Genomic DNA, 20,757 nt, shown 5'->3' on the forward strand with positions numbered 1-20,757 from the left:
AAGTGATTGTTAGACTTTTACACCACTGGCCTCTGTGGCTATCACCTGCAGCTTTATTTTATTTATTTTTTAAAGATTTATTTATTTATGCATGCAATAACTGGGGTAGAGGCGAGAGCTTCAGGGTTGAGAGGATTCACCAGAGACAGAGTGGGGAGCAGAACAGGCAGATTGACTGAAATACACTGCTGAGGGGAGCAGTGGGCAGAGAGAGGAGCGATCTGCTGCACCATGTGGGTCAGCTCCCTGGCTGGGGATCAAACTCGTGCTGCAGTGACTGCAGATAGCTTCATAGTGCTGCAACTCAACTCCTTGTGCCACCAGGGAGGCCCCTCACCTGCATCTTTAAAGGCAGGAGGTGCTTGGGATCGTGGGCTTGGGGCTCACGTCCCTAATGGCGGACAACTGGAGTGTGGTGTGGCGTGTGTGAGTTGGCACACCTGAGTCTGGAGGCTGAGCATATAAGGGCAGCATCACTCAGACAGGAAGACGGCTATGGTGGCTACTGTAGCTATGAGAAGATGAATGCCGACTGTGAGAGGAAGACCAAAGAGTAAACATTTGCTGGGGACTTGATTGCTTCCAGCTTCCAAACCCCCAGTCCAGCCTGCCTGCCCTGCACATGGTTGCCACATCTATGTGAAAGCCCACCACATACTTGAAGATTGTGTGTGACACCTGCTGTTTTTGCCGCCTGGCATTTGCATCTCTCATGAGGACAGCGGAAAGGTTTTCCTTTATGAACCACATTTCTTTCAACCATGTCCTCTCTAGGGCTGAGGGGTGAGGGTCTGACCAAAGCCAGACATTTGGAGCCAATGAACCCATGACTTTTGCTGGAAATGTTGAGTGTTGCTGGGGGATAGGAGGTGTGGTGCCGCCCAAGCAAAGGGAAATACGGCTGAGAAGACAGCCAATGCTGAGAAGGGTAGAGAAAAGAAATGGAGGAGAGGTTAAGTTCTGATGGCACAGTTTGAAGCCTCGGGTTCCTGCCATACCCAAATCTAGGCTTATTGACTGGATATTGGAGTTTTCAGAACCAATGCATCTGCTTTTTCCTTAAGCTGCTTTGAATGAGTGGCTCTCACTTAAACATGAAAGTGTACCAATACAGACAAGTCCTGGGTCTCCTCAAGTTCTAGATTAAAGTGTTTCTGTTCTTGCAAACATTCTTCATGTAACATGGCATCTATGCCCTTTGGCATTCTCCTGAGTGCCTTCCTGAATGTGCTTCCGAATGTTGGAGCCTGATAACTTTCAGGGAGGCAGGAGAGTTACAGTTTGACCTGGAGGCAAAATCATTGCACAGTCACCTTCTAATTGTTAACTAGACCACCTGGCTCTTCAACCACAACTTTAGGTCACGGATCAGCTTTATGGTGCGTACTTCAGGCAAGTTCTGAAGATGCCGATGGAATTGGATGCCTGAGTATATTTAAAACATGCGGCGTTTAGTATTTAAGAAGAGTTTTGGGAAGGAAACTTGGAAAATGTAAGACTATCAGAGGGGATAACTGAATTAACCAATACAATCCACAGTGAAGTGATCAAAGTAAGATGGGTACTCACAGAGCTTTTTCATTCATCCAAAAATATGTGAAACATTTTTTACCCATTGGGGAAAGTCAAAATAAAACTAGAACTTTTATTTTCTAAACTGTATTTCTGCCCCCATCCTCTCCTCCCTCCCATTTCCATGGAAACAAGGAGTTCTGAGCTGGCTGACTTGTGCTGATTCTTGCAGTTGACCTCCGGGATTCAGCAGACATGGCCTGACAATTGAAACCTAAAACCAAAGCCAGCAGCCTCTTGCTCTGTTAGTCAACAAGGGCCACTAGCCTGCTGAGTTAGTTCATAGCTGAATAATGTTCAGCTGGTCACTGGAAAAAGCTGATGAAGGCACATGTTTATCTAGGTAAAATGACACAAGAATGTTTGGCATGTAAAGTTATGTGGATTAAAGAGTTGGAAAGTATGTACAAAGTAAAATTTCTGCATGAATGAAAGGAGCACGTTTCAAATTTTTCATCCCTCAACTTTAGAAGATTTCTTTGATAGCTTTATGTATGTCATCGCCTCTAAGCAGTGTAACATGTGTACGTGTGCACACACAATCCATCTCTCTATCTCTATCTCCTCTTGTCGACTGGGAAACTAGATGAATGGAGTGCACGGGGAAAAAGACCAGCTTGCTGTTTGGAATTCTAAAGATCAGTTTATCAGAGGATGCTCCATTTATGAAGCACATGCCCCTTTATTTTTTTGTGAAAGAAAATGTGAGAAGAGGGTCAAATACTGCTGAAGAAAACCACACAAGTTTGAAGTTAGGTATCACTAAACAGTTTCGTCTCCAGCTGCAGGTGAGCTTCAGTGCTCACCCATGATCCTGCTGCCATGTTACAGAATAAACTTGGGCAACCAAGCGTGCAATATCCATTCCTGAAACTCAGGACCAATCTGCACAAGTGTACAGCACCCCTTTATTTTGCCAGTCTCCAGTGAATTTATGCTTCCTGTCCTGTGCATTGTTCTATTTAAGTCATTCTCTTGAACTCCTACTTCTAAATGTTTCCTCTTTACTCCTCAGGAGCCATAAGTATGCTAGACAATGAATTAATAAATCAAAGAATCAATTATTATAAATAAAAGACTCAACCTTAGGACTACTTCTAGTATTAATTATTAAATTTTTACCATTATAACCAAGCAGTTAAACTGAATAGTCTACATTACGAACTCTGCTTTCTTATGTTCCATTTATTTTTAACCCGCCACAATTTGACTATCCTCTACAATATTTGACTAAAACTGTTACAGGACAACCCCAATATGAAATGGGTTGGCCTGACTCTGGGTCCTCACCTGTGTGCTTAAAAGGGACTTATGATGAGACTCAACTGCGGTTACACACATAAAGGTTAGAGGGTTTATTTATAAAAAGGGCAAATGAAGAAAGGAAAAACTCAGAAAGATTGGTGAATGTGTCCTACCAATTCCACTGAGCTGAAACCCCAATAGCACACTGAAAACCAGCAAAAAAACCAAGGACCGCCCCCCAAGGCCCACATGTCTGGTTATATACCAAGCCTGCTGCTTAACTCCACTCTCAGTTCCCAGCAATTCTCCCTTTGGTGGTGATGACATTATTGGATTTGTAGTCCTTGGTGTCTTGGATTTCTTTGGTCTGGGGGAGGGGGTGGGGTCCATAAAACCTTGTGGAGTTCATTCAGGACATCCATTCCCCCCTCCCCCCCCCCAAAAAAAAAAAAAAACCTCTGGCAAAACTCCAATTCCTAATTTAAATCCTAATTTAACTGACCTCAAGCTGCATTTGCTAGAGATGATCAATTTCTTCTGGAAACTCTTAGCTCTCTAGACGTTTCAGACAGCATTTTCCTGTTTCTGCTTGTCTCTAATCTGTTCTTCCAGTTTCTTTGTGGATTTCTCTCATCTGCTCATCCCTTATGTTGATTTGTATAAGAATCTTGTCCTTGTCTTCTCTTGATTCCTCTTTACTGTTTTCTTTGAATGCCAGAGCTCATTTTCATGACTCTACCTACCACAATATATGCCAACATTTCCCAAATCATCCCCTTATAACTCCACCTTTGCTAGCAGATACTAACAAAGATACATTTGGATGTCACACAAATTCAACATATTCCCAAACTGACCTCATTTTCTTTTCCAGAAGCTCTTCTCTTGCTTTTGAACTTCTTTTATTCCACCTGAATTTTTAAGTGATGTTATCACCTACAGTCACCAAAATCAGGATGCTTTAAACTTCATTTCCTCTTGCTGTAGCTAATAAATGGCCAAGTTTTGTCAATTCCATATCCTTAATGTCTCCTATTGTGATCACTTCCACTTAGTCCATACTGCCTGGATTGGTTCATATCTCATCAAATATACCACAATATCCCATTGATCGCATCCCATCTGACCCATTCTACAGTTGTTTCCATGATAATCTCTCTGAATCTCATAATTGATCAAATCACTCACATCTTAAAATCTTACTGAGTCCTTCAGAATAAGTAACTCCTGGCAAATGTAGAAACCCTATGGTCTTGCTACTCTCATTCCAAACTTTACTCCATATCTCACACTCTCCCATACTTTTAATGCTACTGGCATATCTTTCTTTCTACTGTTAGTAGTCTTCCTGGATGGCACCTACTCATTTTTTAAGATTTCACCTCCAGCATTAGCTCCTCAAAAATGAAAACAAAAACAAAACTATTTCTAAGTGTTGAAAGTGCAGGACCCTGAAAAGCAGATATTACCTGGGCACCTGTAAGAAATTCAGGCTCTTAGTTCCCATCAAAGCCCTATTGAATCAGAATCTGCATTTTTAACAAGATTCTCAGGTAACCTGATAGTTTCTTGAGTTAAAGTTCGAAAAGTATTGCTTTAGGAAGATAGTACTATCTTTATATCTCTGATCATATACCTTATACGACAGGCACTATTTTCTCATTTTATCCTTACTATGCTTCCTAGAAATTTATATCAGCCAAAACTTATAGATAAGAAATAAAAGATGCTTAGGGTATAATCACATAACCATTGACTCTATAGTCTGCTTTCACCCCAGTCACGTCTTAATTATTTTGGCATTTAAGTTTATTTCATACCCATCTAGCTCCACTGGAGACAGTGATCTTTAGAAAAATAATTACAAATTTTTCTCCAACCCCACGATGTCTAGAACATAGTAGGAATGTATATATGTTAGCTGAGTATTTGAATGTCATCAAAAGTGTGGAAGACATGCTGCGTTTGTGAGGATATTTATTGGTGGGGGGGGTATAAGGAGCTCTTATAAGAATTACTTCACTAACCTTTTCCCAGGTCCATTTTTCCTGGCACTTTTTCTTGACCAAGTCAAATAGAGCAAGGCCAATATTTATATATTTTTCATAAAATGATTTGCCAATTTTCCAGCTTGAAACTTTCAAATGGAATGAGCAGCCTGTGTCCATGTGAACAAGTATGGTGATGACCCACCTTCAGTCAATATTGCCTCAGAGAGAATTGTGATGAGGTCTCCATCTCTAGTTCTTTCTTTCAAGGAAAAAAATGGCTAAAGGAGAGACTACAAGAGGAACAAAAACAGATGACTCTCTAGACTCTCTAGCAGGTTTCCTGGGTAGAGGGGCACATGCATAGTCAAGGTCAGGTCTCTCTGCCTGAATGTGCCTTCTACTACAAGGTCAGGAAGCTACTGTCTGGAATTCATTCTTTACTGGCCATGCACTATTTCTCCCAACATTTAGTAAAGTTCTTTTTGAAAAGTTTCTACTTAGTCCCAATTGACTAGAGAAAAAGGACTTTATCCATAGTTAGGACAAGATAAATTGGTCATCCAGTGAATCTAGCCACCAGCCATGAAGGAGGGAGTGAATCCTCAACTGGGGACCTGAAGAGCAGATAATAGCAATTTGGTGCTGAACAATCAGAACAGCCCTTCTAACTCAGGGTTTAGCAACCAAAGATCACTTTTTGGTTTTGCCTTTGTCATTGTAACTGATATATAACAGATGACTATACAGGTGGTCAAGTAACTGATTACTATAAAGAAATAGAATTACTAAATAGTTGAGGCTGGGGTGTGGAAGGAACTAGAGGGAGAGGAGATCATTGGAGAGATCCTGGGAATAGTGGCATGAAATTCAGTTCTCTTTGTGAATTCTATTAGCTTATAACATCTGAGGGGTAAAGAAAGTCATTGAACCTCTGAATTGACTTTGCACATTACATTTCTTAATTCTTCCACTCTACATTGCTTGTTCAAACACAAGTGATAGATGCTATTATGGACTGATTATTTATTTTCCCCAAATCCCCTACCAAATCCATGTGCTGAAATCCTAACTCCAAATAAGATGGTATTAGAACGTGAGGCCATAGAACGTGGGGCCATTGGGAGGCAATTAGGTTTATATGAGGTCATGAGAATGGAGCCTTTATAAGAAGAAGAAATAGTAGGACTTCCTCTCTCAATTCAGTGAGGCTACAGCAAGAAGGCAGCCATTGACAAGCCAAGAAGAGTATTCACCAAGAAGTGAATCTGGTGACAACTTGATCTTGGACTTCCCAGCCTCCAGAAGTGTGAGAAAATAAATTTCTGTGGCTTAAACCAGCCAGTCTATGGTATATATATATATACCATATATATATACCATATATATTCTTCTGGTTTAAGCCAGTCTATGGTATATATATATACCATAGACTGGCTGGTTTATAGATATATAGATATATAGATAGATATAGATAGATATATATAGATATATTTTTTTTTACAGCAGCCCAAACTGACCAAGACAAATCCTTTCAGCAGTTGTGAATATTTTATGTATCAACAATAAGACAATTTGTTACGTAGTTTATACATATTAGTGTTTCTGCTTTCTTCTTCACTCAGTTTTAACATTTGAACATGACAGTTTTCAGAGTGGTAATTAGATTCCTAAGCAAATCTCTAATAAATGAGGTTTCCATTTTCTTTTCTCCGTCCTTTAGCTTTCTCTTTGGTTATAAAGGCCATCACTGAGGGTTTAACGAGGGCAAACAACCAGTGAAGGCATCCAACAATGTGTCACTCCTCGGCTGTCCAAACTTTGACACTTGAGCAGAAATCCTCAATTAACCAAAGCAGTGTCTTTACCTATCCCTGAACACATCGTGCTTATTTTTGCATCTGTGCCTTTGTTGAAGTTCTCCCTTCTACTTGAGTGTTGTTTCTTCCCCTCCCCTCTATCCATCCATACCTCAAAGGAAATACCGCCTCCTCCATCATACCTTGTTCACTGGTTCCAGCCTACATGAATCTTCTTTACTGAGCTCTATTCCATTAGTGGCCCTGTGACTTAGCACTTAATCTCTTGGAAACCATGCTAATAAAATGGATGTGGTGCTCCTGGCTAAATTTATCAAGTCAGACTTGGCTGGACTTCCTTCTGTTCAGAGGAATGAAAGGACTTGTGATAACAATTCATCTTACAGAGTCCAGCTTCCTGTTTTTAACTCACAGCAGACTGTGAGATTATAGAGGGCAGGAGCTCAAGTTTATTCTTCTATAGATTCCTTGGTGTCCAGCACAAGGCTATTCACCTAGAAGGAGTTGTTGAATTTATTTGGAATCAGAAAACTCTACATATCTGAAAATTTCCAGTGCAATTGTCTAAAGGTGTAGAAGGTTAGGGAAATCACTGGGATTCATGGAGAGGTCAAAACGTGCTTGTGGAAGAGTAAGTTTCATGTGTCAATCTCTCTGGTGCCCACAGAGCATGATCCAGTTGGAAATAGTGGAGCAGGTACAGAAAAATGAAGCCTTGTCAGAGTAGACATGTGATTGCTGGTCACTTGCTTGCTTTATGATATCTAAACTTAGAAAAATGCTAAGTGGGGATGGTGAGGACTTTTCTCTTGGAGTGCCAAGTCTAATTCATTTATGTTGACTCTCTGGGACATCTTTGAAAAGGATTGAAAGTTGCTTCTGATATCAGTGGAACAGAACACCATGATTATCCAGCAATGAGACGCTGGCATGGTCTACCTGGTGATCCTGACTTTGAGTTTAGAGCGAAAAAAAAGTTCAAGACAGGCGTCTGTTCATAAAGACCTACAACTGGATTGCAGACATAGTATATTCACAATATAATTACTGGACAAAATATTAGTGTGCTACATTGCAGAACAGAGATGATTTTATATTAGTATTTTAAACTTAAAAGTTTATAGCATAGTAATTAAATAAATGCAAGGGGAAAAGGTGGATACATATGGGCTGAAAAGATCAGGAAAAATCTTCATATAGGAGGAGGACCTAAGCTGAATCACCTCAGGTTCAGACCCAGATGTGGGGAGACAGGTGTGCCCCATGAGGAGTGAGGGTGGCATTTGACAAAAAGCGTAAGGAAAATAGTTATGTCTCAGTCAAGGAATTATGTGCAGGAAGGATAGGAAAAGGCACCATAAGGAAGGGGGTACACTTTGACAAGAGGTGGAGTAAGGAGAGCTAGTTTCTCCTAAAAATTGGAAGCCAGTTCCATGATCCCAGTGCCCTAGCTTTAACCAAGTAGGGGGGACAGTCAAGCACAGAGTCCCCTGTCCTTTGTTTTTGCTAAGGTGCTACCCTGCCTGTGGTGGTGCCTTCATGCAGAGAAAGGGTCCAGACAGTTGTGGAAAATGTACAGTTGCTCTTGTACATCTGGGTGAGCCTGAGAAGAATGCTTTCTGGGAGGAACTTGGACAGAAAACTCTGAGAAGTGGGTAGGAGATGACGCAAGCAAGGCTGTTTTTTCTGCCAGCCTAAAGGAGGCAGGAAGTCCGAGTGTCAACAACTTGACACTCAGAGCATTTTAATTCTAAAAATTCAGGGCTTGTCATTTTCATAGACTGGACATGATGGAGCCGCTAATAGGGACACGTGATCTGTGTTTTCATGTGGAATTTGAGGTGAGGAGAGTGAAAATGCCCATGGCTTATAGTGTACATTAGAGAGGAGCCCTCAAATACAGATGCTGGTTGAAACACCCCAAAAATGCATACTGCATCTTATCTCACTACTTTTTATCAACAGGCAGTTTCCCTAGTAGTTAAAAGCTTGAACTCTGATTACCTAGGTCTGAATCTGTCGCTCTCACTGCAAGACACCTACCTAGGGCCTCCCTGGTGGCGCAAGGGGTTAAGCACAGCACTACGAAGCTATCTGCAGCCTCTGTAGCACTAGTTCTATCCCTGGCCAGCCAGGGAGCTATCCACATGGCACAGCAGACCTCTCCTGCCTCGCCCACTGCTCCCGTCAGCAGTGTATTTCAGTCAGTCTGCCTGTTCTTTACCCCACTCTGTCTCTGGTGAATCCTCTTACCCCCTGCACCTCTGGCCTATACCCCAGTTCTTGTATGCATAAATAAATCTTTAAAAAACAGACACCTAACTTCTCCACACTTCAGTTCTAGATGTAAAATACAGTATCTACATCACAGGTGGTGGTGGTGTAAGGCTTACATTGGAAAATGTTCAGAATAGAGTTTCAAACATAGAAAGCACTAGAGTGGTAGCTATTATTTGTGCAGTTAGAGAAGGTAAAGGAAGAAAGGAAAAGGCATGATTATATGCTTGCATATTGCATCTTGCTACTAAGTGTTCCTGGATTGGAAACCATGTCATTAAATATTCTAAAAATAGTCAGCAAGTCTGGAAGCTTTCTAATTGTGTACATTGTGCTATTTAATTTATTTCTAAAATATGCAAGAGTTCAGAGATGGAAAGGAAAAAAATCTTTTTTATATTCATTTGTAAAGTCAACACTATCACAGTCAGAAAATGAATGGATGAAATGCTACATAAGTCTCAAAATTTGGAAACATGGAGGTTTGCCCCATTTTTCACTTTTTAATGAATCTCAAGGCAATAGATCTGTTCTTAGCAAAAACTACAAAGGAAGGTAATTATTTTAAATTAATGTTTAATCACTGCTTATGCTTCAGGAATGTAGAAATATAGTTCATTGTCCAGTTCAATTACCTAATATGAGGTGAGTCCTGCATGGAAGACAGTCATTTGTCAGCAAAAACGGATCCTAAAGTGTGTTATAAATCTATCTAAAATAAAAAAGAACCAATTGTTTTTATGCCTTCCAAGAGAAAAAATTCAAGCTGGGTGTAATTTCCCTTGCCAAAAACAATTAACGACAAATTGGAAAGACTACCATTTAAGGATAAATCATTAAGAGGCTTTCAAGATGATTCACATATTTTCAAATTGATTCTCTGCCTTTAAGCAGATGGATTTATGTTATGTAATATTTTAATATAATCTCTAATTAAATTAGCCTTAACAGGTGATATTTTAAAAGTTAATTTGTATTTTCTTTTCTAGCAATTCAATCAACCACTGTGATTTCCTAGTTTAATTGAGGAAAAAATGGAAAAGGATCCATCCCCCCGAGAGTTTAATGGGCTCAAGACTTCACACCAAGGTTCCCTTCTCATGGAATTGGTAGCAAAATGGGGTATCTTTGGGTCTTGTGCTTGGCTTGAGGGAACCCAGGACATTGATGGACCAGCCGAGGGGCTGTCTAGTGGCTTCCAACCATCCTCAGGCATTTCCAGGTTTTACCAGGCTAATGAAATCTTGCTGACAAAGCTTGTGGGTTGGCCACAATGTGCAGGAATCTTGGGCCCCTTTTTCTTTTGTGTAGACATTCTTTCAAAGGTAGCCACAGCCACACAGCAGGACTGAGACAGCTCGGAGTCTTGCTTTGTTCCCAGCAGAGGAACTTTCTTTTAGTTAATGCTCCAGAGTCAATGCCCAGCCCCTGCAGCAGCTGGCAAGCTGGTTGTGTTTCTCCTTTGTTTGCTTTTTCTTTTCTTCTGGTCTGGTCTCCATCCCCTATCCTGAATACTTTCCTGAGAGAATTATAATCCTTTGGGTTGTTTTACACAGTTAACTTCTTGGGAGATTCTCCAAAATATGAAAGCAAGATATCATTCTTTTTGCTTTAATTTTCATCTTTAGAATTAAAATTACTGAACTGTAAATCATTTGTGGGAGGAATTTAAATAACACATTTTTAAAACCCTTATATATCTTTGGAAGTGCAGGGTAATTTTTTTTTTTTTTTAAAGAAAGTAGAGAGGAAAGACTATGAAGGAGCAAGGGGGAATGACAAAGTTAAATTGAAATGAAATATCATTGAGTACTGGATTAAACAGTAACAGCAAGCCTGAGTTCCCATGTGTGGCTAATATGTGCACTCTGGGTCAGATGATGTCATCCAATCACAAAAACTGCATAAAATAAAAGCCCGATGTAATCTATTTAACCAATTAGAAAGTATATATTTTTCCCATGTTCCATTAGGCATCAATATTTCATTGTAGTTAAAAGAGACTTTGTAGGACTATTGATTTTAGATAACTAAGAAGGAATCCCCACCCTGCCAAGAAAAAAGAAACAAAATTGTTGTTTTGCTGACCAATTCTGTTTAGCTAAAATGATCAAATCTGTGCAAATGTGAGTTTAGTCATTAAATGAAAGTTCTTAAGGACCCCACTGCAGCAATCTACCTAGGGTTTATGTACAAGGGACAGAGATTGCTTGGTTCTAAAGAGCAAGGCGCATAGCCTTTGGGGACCCACACTAAAGGCCAGACCTAGGAGAGACATAGGATTAGCAACTAAGTTACGGTGCCAATGTGGGGCATCGCCAATCACGCAGTGTTCTGGGGAAGTTGTCCAAGGTAGCTGTGTTTATTTTTGGAGCCTCTTTTCCTATGGAGGCTTCTGTCTCACCTGGCTGTTACTTAACCTGTGTGCAACTCAGTTGTGATCAAGGTGCCAGTGGAGGAAGTCTTAGAAGGCATGATTGAAATGAAACAGTTTATTTCATCATAAACAATGGGAAACATCTAACACCTAATAATGGGAAAAAATATAACATCCTTTTAAAGAAGGAGAAAACCAATGCACAACCAGAAAATGTCTGTTGTGTACCTGCTCGGTGCCTGGTGCTGTGGGGGGCACCTTGGGTTACACAGAAGTGCAAGGTATGGCTCTGCCTTCTTGGGACTTCCTATGTAGCTGTGGATAAAAACATGCCCGCCAAGCTATAACTCATTGTACAAAACCATACGAGAGAAATGTAAACTACACAGGACAGGCGGATGTGCCAGAGGAGTGGTGACTAGATGATGGGTCCCTGCAGCTGCCTAAGGGGATGAGATCAAAATAGGGATCAACTGATTATCATCGCAGCTGGGAAAAAAAAGCAAAACCATAACTCAAATAGCATTCCATGGGCACCAGTGAGAGAACACAGAGAGACTCAAGGAGTGCCTTGCCTGTTTTGTCAATATTGAACTTCCAATGGGATTCTTTTTTTTCTTTTTGTTAAAATAGGATTGTTTTAACTATCTTGATAGAGTAAATTTTTGTGAGCATTTGAACACAGAGGAAAAGAAATCAGAGCCTTTAGGGTTAAAACTTCAATATGAAATGTATTAAATAAAGAAGATTCTTGTATGAAAGGCTTCTAAAGTTGTCTTACATTTCTTAAATCAATCTGTAGCACATAATCAGTAAAACCGTGTCATTTAAACAGAAAAATCATATGCTTAGAAACTCACCCTCGTGCAGCTGTATCCTATTATGGGCTGTAACTTAACACATGAATTTCAGAAGTTGTTAAAGTTGAGTTCAGGCTAACAAATCTCAACTGTTAAAAAAAAAAAGCCTGTGGTGAGATGAGACAGCAGACCATGAAGAGGTATCAGATTTGATCACAGAATGGATGTCAATCAAAATTTTATTTTGATTTGTTTAATCTCATTTTCATACTAAGAAATAAATGTATTAGGGCAGATGTGGCCACTCGTGATCAAAAAATTAGGGCTGATATTTTCAGTATTTGAAGTCTTCACACTGTATAGTTACTAAATTAAAAAGAACAGGATAGTGCTTAAGTCAGTAATAGCTGAAAATGAAATATGCATTTTTCTCTGAGCATAAATTCAGATTAAAAAAAGACATATCCTGTAGTAAATAAAGTAAAATTAGTATTTAAATAGGCTTCAGTGGAACGGACTCCCACAGTTTAGATGCCACAATTAGCAGAGTTCAATTATTGTAATTAAGATGTTATCATTAATGTAAAATGAACTATACAGCAGTGGAGGTTTTTGGTTTTTTTTCCTAAACTATATTTTTTCAGGCCATTTTATGTAGTGGAATGCAATGCAATATGTGTAGGGATTTTACTGCATAAGTACCTTCATCCTTTACATTCTACTCTGTGAAATGCAAAATCCATAAATGTATCGTCAAATTCATAGATTTCAGGTAACTACACCAAGAGGCAGAGGGTGGAGAAAATATATGACTCTTGAGGATTTTTGCTCTCATGTTGCATACAGCCAGATTCATGTTTACAAAGATATTTTTAAATAAAAATAAAATGTACTTTTTATAAATAAAATGTACTTTTTTTATGTGTTCACCTATCTGATGTAATAGAACCTTTTATGCATAAAAATGTTCCCCTAAGTTGAAGAGGTAATGTAAATATGTGAGAAATTTCCTCCTACCTGTGCAATGTTTGGAGAAGTTTCAAGTCTATTTTTTCATTATAAAATTGGTGGAAACATGTCAATGAAATCTATCATGTCACTTTGTAAGAAACTTAAGCATGCTCATGGCTGCAGTGACAACTAAGCTACTTTTCAACAACCTGAGAACTTTTGCCTTGACCTTGGCCTTCACTTAGAAAAAGTGGTTTCTTCCCTGGGGCAGGTTCACATTCACAAATCTTGTTTCTTGCCTGAATAGACAAAAGGAATCTTGCTGTGAAAAAGCTAGTTCTCTCCAGCCTGGTGTCAGGAAGTGTACTTCCAACAGATGTCAATATAATCTTTTCCCCGAAAGCAACATAGGCCATAAACTTCCAGAACTAATCTAGGATCACTGTAAACTCCAATGGCTCCCCATTGCCTACATTTCAGTGTGACTCCACCTGCCTTCTCAGACTTGTCTCCACCTCCCTCAATGCATCGATTTTTTTTTGCATTGCCTGATCTGGCTTTGGACAAGTTCTCTCTCCTCAAAGATGCCCTTCTCTCTCATACCCTTGTTCAGATTTGCCTATTGAATGGATTTTCTCCTTACTTTCAGAAAAGTTCAGGTCTCTACCTCCTCTGTTTTCCAAAAGTTATTGATCTAACAGCATGACTAATATGTAATATAGCAACTTTAAGAGGCAATGTTTTGTAATGACTTCAAGGTGAGTTGGAAGAGCAAACCCTGGCTCTTTTACTTACAAGCTGTGTAACCTTGGACAAGTCACCTTAACTGCCATAATGCATCTGAGTTCCCTCACCTATCGATAGCAACAGTACCCACATAACTGGCTTGCTGTGAAGAATAAATGTTCCTAGCATAGTGCCCATCTTCACACGATAAGGACTTGACATCTGAGTATTACTATGAATGGATGAAGAAAGAGTCCAATGATGGCAGATAAGACTATTACCTGCTCTTGTAATTTGAAAGAGTTAAGACTCAGATTAGAATCTGAAAGTGCAAGCATCTTGAAATCATGTGGTGGGCCTCCCCGGTGGCGCAGCGGTTGAGCGCTGGGTTGCGAAGCTGCCTGCAACCTCTGCAGCCGGTTCAATCCCCGGCTGCTCCCCGGCCACCAGAGGAGGGTCCCACATGGCGCGCAGACCTCTCCTGCCGCCCGCTGCTCCCCTCAGCAGTGTCCTTCGGTCCTTCTGCCTGCTCTGCTCCCCGCTCTGGCTCTGGTGAATTCTCTCACCCTCCCGCGCTTCTGACTGTACCCAGTGCATGTATAAACCAAACAAACAAACAAATAATAAAAATAAAATAAGACATGCCTCTAGAAAATTAAAAAAAAAAAAAAAAAAAAAAGAAATCATGTGGTGGTTTCCTTTGAGAAAACGTATGAGGAATTGTCAAACAGTGGCAAACAAATAGTAAGCTCACATATACTCAGAATTGCTGACAGGGGCTGGTTTTTAGAATAGCTCATCTTTGGTTGCTAGAATTTGGACATGACACATGAAAAGAAACTGGATATTACACAAAGCCAAGAATGGAGAGCAGCTTGGAGATACGCCTTAATTTCTCTGCAGAGACATTCTGTTTGGTGGTGCAGGGATTCCCAGTGCTACTTGGTACAAGATGGAGACTTGCAGATAGTGGAGAACAGCCCACTGTCGATTTGCGTAAACCTCAAATGCCTTTTCATTTGAAAAGTGAAATAGGGAAGGCGGGGTGGGCATGGTACAGAATTCTTTTCCTTCCAGGAAAGGAAATAAAAAACAAATCACAACTTTGCCAGATGAACACTTTGTCTAAAAGAAATGAGAGGTTTAATGCTTGCAAAATGTCACTTGGAGGGACTCCTTGGCTGAGAAAAGCAAATTTTATTTAATTAAGTGAATGATACTAATCCTATGTGCATCTGTCTCAGACCAGAAAAATTCTGTTGGTGCGTCTCTTGGCCAACTTGAAGGAAAAACTCCATGTACTATTGCTTGTTCTTAACAAGTCAAAAGCCAACTGAGGGCAACAGATTAATCAAATGATCCTCTGCATCTTCTCTACTGTGTGTTTCCAAAATGAAGAGAGAAAAATGCCTTTGCAATTATAGGAGAGATATTTAGAAAAAGACCTCTGAGTGATTTTTGTTCTTCTTTGTTCAGCTGGGCTGGATTTTAAAAATTTGTGGATTGGTTTTTCATCTTACAGGAAAGCAAGGTAGCAATTTTTCTTAAGGAATTGGCAGTGACATGTGCTTAGTTCTTTCTTTCTGGCAGGAAGCAATTGGACTGGGCTGGGGGCAGAGAAGTCAGGAACTTCTAGGAGAGGAGGCTCAGAATCTGCCATTCAAGGCTGATGGCAGCTTTTTACAGGCTGTGTAAAACAGGAGTGTGGCGGCAGCAACTTAGGGGTTGGCCAAAGAAAATGACTCCTCATGCTAACCTCTGCCATGTGCTAGATAGGTTTCCAATGTCTGGCATGGCCCTCAGGCAGATGTTTTATATCCTTTTCCAGAATGTAAGAAAGCTCGTGCCCATTTATTCCAGGAGGATAATAAGTGTTTGAATGTTTTGATGGTATGAAAAATCCTGGCACAAAAATTTGCCATTTGGCTTATGAGAGGGGATCAGCGGTATAATATATTCACACTTTCTAAGGCATGCAATAGATTCAGAGGGGTCGTCTATTCTAGCGTAAATAAGAGGCAATGAAACAAATTTAGCCTCTTTGTTAATGAATGAAAACATATAAAAAGGACTCTGTTTTGTTTTTCCTCCAAAAGTCTGGATGGAAGAATAAAATGTACACTTTATTTTAACCCTTTTCTATTTTATTCTCTCTGCGAAACTGTAAACAATTGCTGGAATTTAATTCAGTTTAAAAAGTGGACCCCAGGGGCCTCCCTGCTGGCGCAAGGGGTTAACCACCGCAGGGAGCAACCCACATGGCACAGCAGATCTCTTCTGCCTCAGTCCCTGCTCCCCTCAGCAGCGTATTTCAGTCAATCTGCCTGTTCTGTTCCCCGCTCTGTCTCTGGTGAATCCTCTCACCGCCCTCCCCCCCAACATCTCTGGTCTGTACCCCAGCTCTTGCATGCAAAAATAAATAAATATTTAAAAAAAAAGTGGACCACAGAATTTTGGATTAAACTTCTAAAATTCACAATGAGCTCAGTGAAAAACTTTCCCTCTGCTTCTTTTCATTGATTCCACTAGCTAAACCCTCATTATAAGACCACTGGTCCTGTGCAGTTTATCTAAAGTTTTAGGCAGGTCAAGAGCCCTTTTGCCTTTCACTAGTAAATTCTGTGTTATTGTAAGAAAGAGACATTCTTTCCTTCCCTTTTGACTTAAAGAAACATCACATGCGAATAGTCTCTAGGCTAGACTGGGGGAGAGAGTGATTTTTATTAGTTCTAACAGCTATTGACACTTCCTTGAAGACAATATTGGTGAGAGCGCAAGAGAGAGAGAGAGAGAGAGAGAGAGAGAGAGAGAGAATTTTTACTTTAGGCCTGAGAGAACAGATTGGTTACAATTTAATTTCTAAGAAGAAAAATTTATAGAATAAAATGGTCTAACATTTCTTTCTTCATCACACATGAGAAATATAAACCAAAGGGACATCTGGAAACTAACATTATTCAGCAATCAGAAGGCAAACCATTGATGTTTGATGGAGACAAACATAACGAAATCCACAAAGAAACCTGTAACCTATTGAAGTAAAAAAAAAAAAATCCATATGCATTTTACCTTTTGGGCAGTTCCATAGCAAAGTTCTATTTCAGAAGCCCTTTGTAATACGAAACCCACTGTAGATAAGATACAACTTGAAGATAGTCTGTTTTGCAGCAGCAAAAAATCAAATTGGTTCCAGAAACAAAGTTACATGACAAATGGTTTAATAGTATTGTTAGAATTGGAAACCTTGATTGAATTATTTTTCATAGTCATTAAAAAAATATTTTGAAATAACTTTGCCATAGACATTTAGATTTCTTGGGGGGTGTGGGAGGAGGGTATTGATGAAGAGAAATCTTATTTTATTGGTATTTTACTGAAGTGTTATAATTTATCACCAAAATTCAAGTCCTCAGTGGTGATTTATTGTTAGTTTTTGTTTGCAACAAAAATTTCAACAAACACAAAACTTGTTTTAACAGAATCTATTAATCAATATTAATAGCTTAAGCAGGTTAACAAATAAAGGGAAATATTATTATTATACTCAAGTTATTTTCAGTTTTAATCTTAGTACCAATCAGCCTTGCTTTACTTAAATCAGCATCTGGAAAAGTTCACTACATCTTAGATGAGCCTTAAATTTTTAGGCAAGCCTTCTAAATGGTTAGCAAGTTCTATCATTGACAAAATAACCCAGTGACCAATACCCATAGCTGAAATGAAATGATTCATCTGACTGAAGTCAGGAACAAGTTAAATATCACTCTGACCACAGCACACGACTACAGAGATTTAGGAGAAATCATACTTAAATAGGATGTGACTAGGCGTTTAGGGCTATTTTCTAAAAAAGTAAGAAAAAAAAAACACAACTTTTTCCCTTTCAGTACTTACAGTCTTTGAAGACCAGAGCTGGGTCTCTGTGAGGCAAGACTTGGGCAATGATATGTCTCAGGGACTCCAAGGTTCTGTCCATCTTGAGTCTGCCTGTGCGCGCTTGCTGCACAGTGTCCTCATGCCTGAATTCTTGCAGTCCTGGACTGAATTTGTGCAGCTCATTGATGCACAGGATTACCAAAGAATCCCTTTTAACATCTGCCAATCAGACATTTCCCAGAATCTAAAGACCCCACAGGGGCCCCTCCTCCTAGGCTCACTTATCTTTGTTGTATGCTGAGCTAATTAGCTCTAAAGGCTGGCTGACAGGCGAATTCCCATTGCTTCCTTCTGTTAAACACACCCACCTACAGGCTAGTTGGGGAAGTTCCGGAATCATGGGATAGCTTTCCTCTCCAACCAAATTTTGCCTGAATGGTGTGCAGCTTTCTGACGTGGCTATTTCTTCTGGTCCCTCAATTTCAACTGTGCTGCCCCCAACTACCTAGAATCAAGAAGGTTGTTTCTCAAGGAAATTTCCATAGTAACAAAGGAGTTTCCAGCTCTGGACTTCAGGCTCATAATCAGAGTAACTTAATTCTTTCTTGATAAAGAAGAGCTATAAAGATTGTGGATTCAGGCAGGCATCAAAGGGTCACTTCTATTTGAATCCAGGAGCATCTTTTTTGGGAACCTGGTTGTAAGCCCCTCCCCCCCCCATTATAGTCATATTTGAGAGGTATCAGCAAGTCAAATCCGGGACACTTACAACTTGCCTGGGGATACTTCCTTCCCTATTTACTCTTCAAGACTAATCATTCCCAAGATTGACTTTTAATTCTGATATCATGCACTCCTCGCTCTCATTTTATGTTATTCCTCTCTGTTAAAAATTTCAGGAGAAGCAAAACAAACAAACAAAAACTTAGCAAAAGAATATAGTGGCCATTAAAAGATCTTAAGAAAACAGCTTTTTTTTTTTTTTTAACCAATGTGCTACACGACTCACAACAATGCTAAATGTTTTTCCACAGGAGACAGAAATATAAGTCATGGTAATCCATTGAAGTAATAAGGATTCTGTCAGAGACAAAAGAACTGATTTAATGACTGTAACCTATGTGGAAGGGTTATTGAGAACTTCTTTATTTTTTAGAAAAATATTGTTCAAGGCTAGGCACAAGAGATTCTTTCCACATTCTAGATTCCATAATTATGTTGCATTATGTGATTAAGTGAAACCAGTCCTTTAAAGATTATATAAAAATAAATGTTTTCCATGTGATAAGCTTCTCCAGCTCGTTGGTAGGAGGGTGAGCTTAATAAAAGGAAACAGAAGGAACAGAGCTGCAGTAGTAATTCCTATTATAATGACCACACTTAGCAAGCGCCCACAGGAAGTGTGTGCCACACACGACAGAGACACAGAGCTGTGCAGTACGGATAGTATTGTAAAAAAGAACTTGAACGTAGTAGCACTTCATGTTAAGATACTTGTTTAGGGTCCCAATGTGTGCTTTCATGGGTTGTTCAGAATGGGAAATTGCCTGTGTCCTCGCCATCTAAGAGTTTATAATTTAAAACAGAAACTAGACATTCTATGGACAGAAACTATTATACATTGACTGGTCACAAAGTGCAAATAAATGAGTATTTTCTGTGTGATATTGAATTGGAAGCCAAGATGTTCAAGATTTTTGATACAGAAACAGGAAAAGTAATATAGAATTTTTAAAGGAGTGAGGCTGATAATATAAAACACAGGAAAAAAAAGAAATGATTGAGGCTGCGATTTCAATCAACAAATGGGCCTTTATATGGTATTAAATTTAATTCAAGTAGTACATAGAAATATTTTCGTTGTGTAAAGTAGTGTAGGGAGCACTGAATTTGGAATTAGTAAGACTTGGAATTCAATTTTTGTTATGTGTCTAACTTAGAGGAAGTCACTTGTCTTTGCTGGGCTCAGAGATCTCAGCTACAAAACTAGGGGGTTGAACTAAATGGTCTCTTTTAGATCTAGCTTCTACGATCCTGTGGTTATATTACAAATAAGCAAAGATATTATCAAAACTTTTTTTTCAAATTGCAACTTCAGGAAAAGTTCCTGCTTTATTATTCCAAATAATTTTTCCCATGTAAAATAAATGTCCTATTAAGACTTTTTTAATCTTTGGGGTAGTCATGCATTTATTTCCTAAAAGCTGAACTGGTCTTCAAACAAATCACTTGTATTCCTATAATTTCATATCCTTTTATTAATACAAGAGACACAAAGAAATAGGATAAATTCAAATATACTCACACCAATGCTAGTAACTAAAATGAAAGATATGAATGTGTTAAGAAAACTAATTTTCAACCTTCACAAGACTTTTTTATAAAAGTGGTAAACTGAGCATCTTCTTAGAAACCCCCAAGACAACTTTGCCAAGATAATTTCACAAAAATAACATAATCTTTAATGAATTATACTTTAAGAAATGAAAAGAGAATTCTAGAAAGGTGGATTTTACAAGCTCTCATTTGAATAGTTATAATTTCTTCTTTCCCATTAAGCTTCATCTTTTAGTAGATGTTTTTTAAAACCCTGGCTTATGTATTTTTTTCTTCTCTGCCCACAACGATTTCTCCTCTTCAAAGTCTTTTGCTCTAGAAAAACAACTAGCTGGTTTCTCACTATTCTCTTTTGATATAGAAATGGAAGAGTCTGAAAAACCCCTGTGCCATGTGTCTATTTTTAGTGCAGATGCTATATAGTTCACATGTTAGATTTCACTGTCAACCACAACCACCTGAGGCAAATGCTAGCAGAAAAATTAAAGAATTGAAACAACGGCAGATGACTATGATGAAAACCAAAATGATGTTTTCATAATTCTTATCAGACTAATACCAAGTATAGAGAGTTTGGGGAAATAGAAAGGCTCATGTAATAGCACACAGTCCAAGCCCCAGGGAATACAGAGACCTCTGAGAATATGTCAAATCAAGGTCAGTATTTTGCACCATTTTATGCACAATGAGACAAAAATGTCTATGGCAATGATTTTTTTCTGATAAGGGAAAGAAAACTCATTCCTATTGTTAGGGAGAAAGGCATCCTCATAACATTTTTGCTGTTA

General features: G+C 39.1%; 1 protein-coding gene across 2 annotated transcripts in view; it reads right to left on the minus strand.

Moving 5' to 3' along the window:
- LIX1 (limb and CNS expressed 1) overlaps positions 1–18,023 on the minus strand; it is a 52,919-nt gene extending 34,896 nt beyond the window's left edge. The window contains exons 1-2 of one of the 2 annotated variants that reach the window (XM_037530296.2): positions 17,651–17,682; positions 12,140–12,228 (exon numbers count right to left, since the gene is read on the minus strand). Coding sequence is in view for 1 of the 2 variants with exons in the window: in XM_037530295.2 (XP_037386192.1) it covers positions 17,651–17,732 (82 nt within the window). In the remaining variant the exon portion in view is untranslated. Of the gene's footprint in view, positions 1–12,139; positions 12,229–17,650 lie in introns of both variants that reach the window. The other variant, XM_037530295.2, reaches the window with a different exon arrangement.
- Positions 18,024–20,757: the final 2,734 nt, after the last annotated feature.

Source organism: Talpa occidentalis, unplaced genomic scaffold, assembly GCF_014898055.3.
Source record: "Talpa occidentalis isolate TD23 unplaced genomic scaffold, MPIMG_talOcc4v2.1 talOcc4.6, whole genome shotgun sequence".
In the NCBI taxonomy this organism is placed as follows: Eukaryota; Metazoa; Chordata; class Mammalia; order Eulipotyphla; family Talpidae; genus Talpa; species Talpa occidentalis.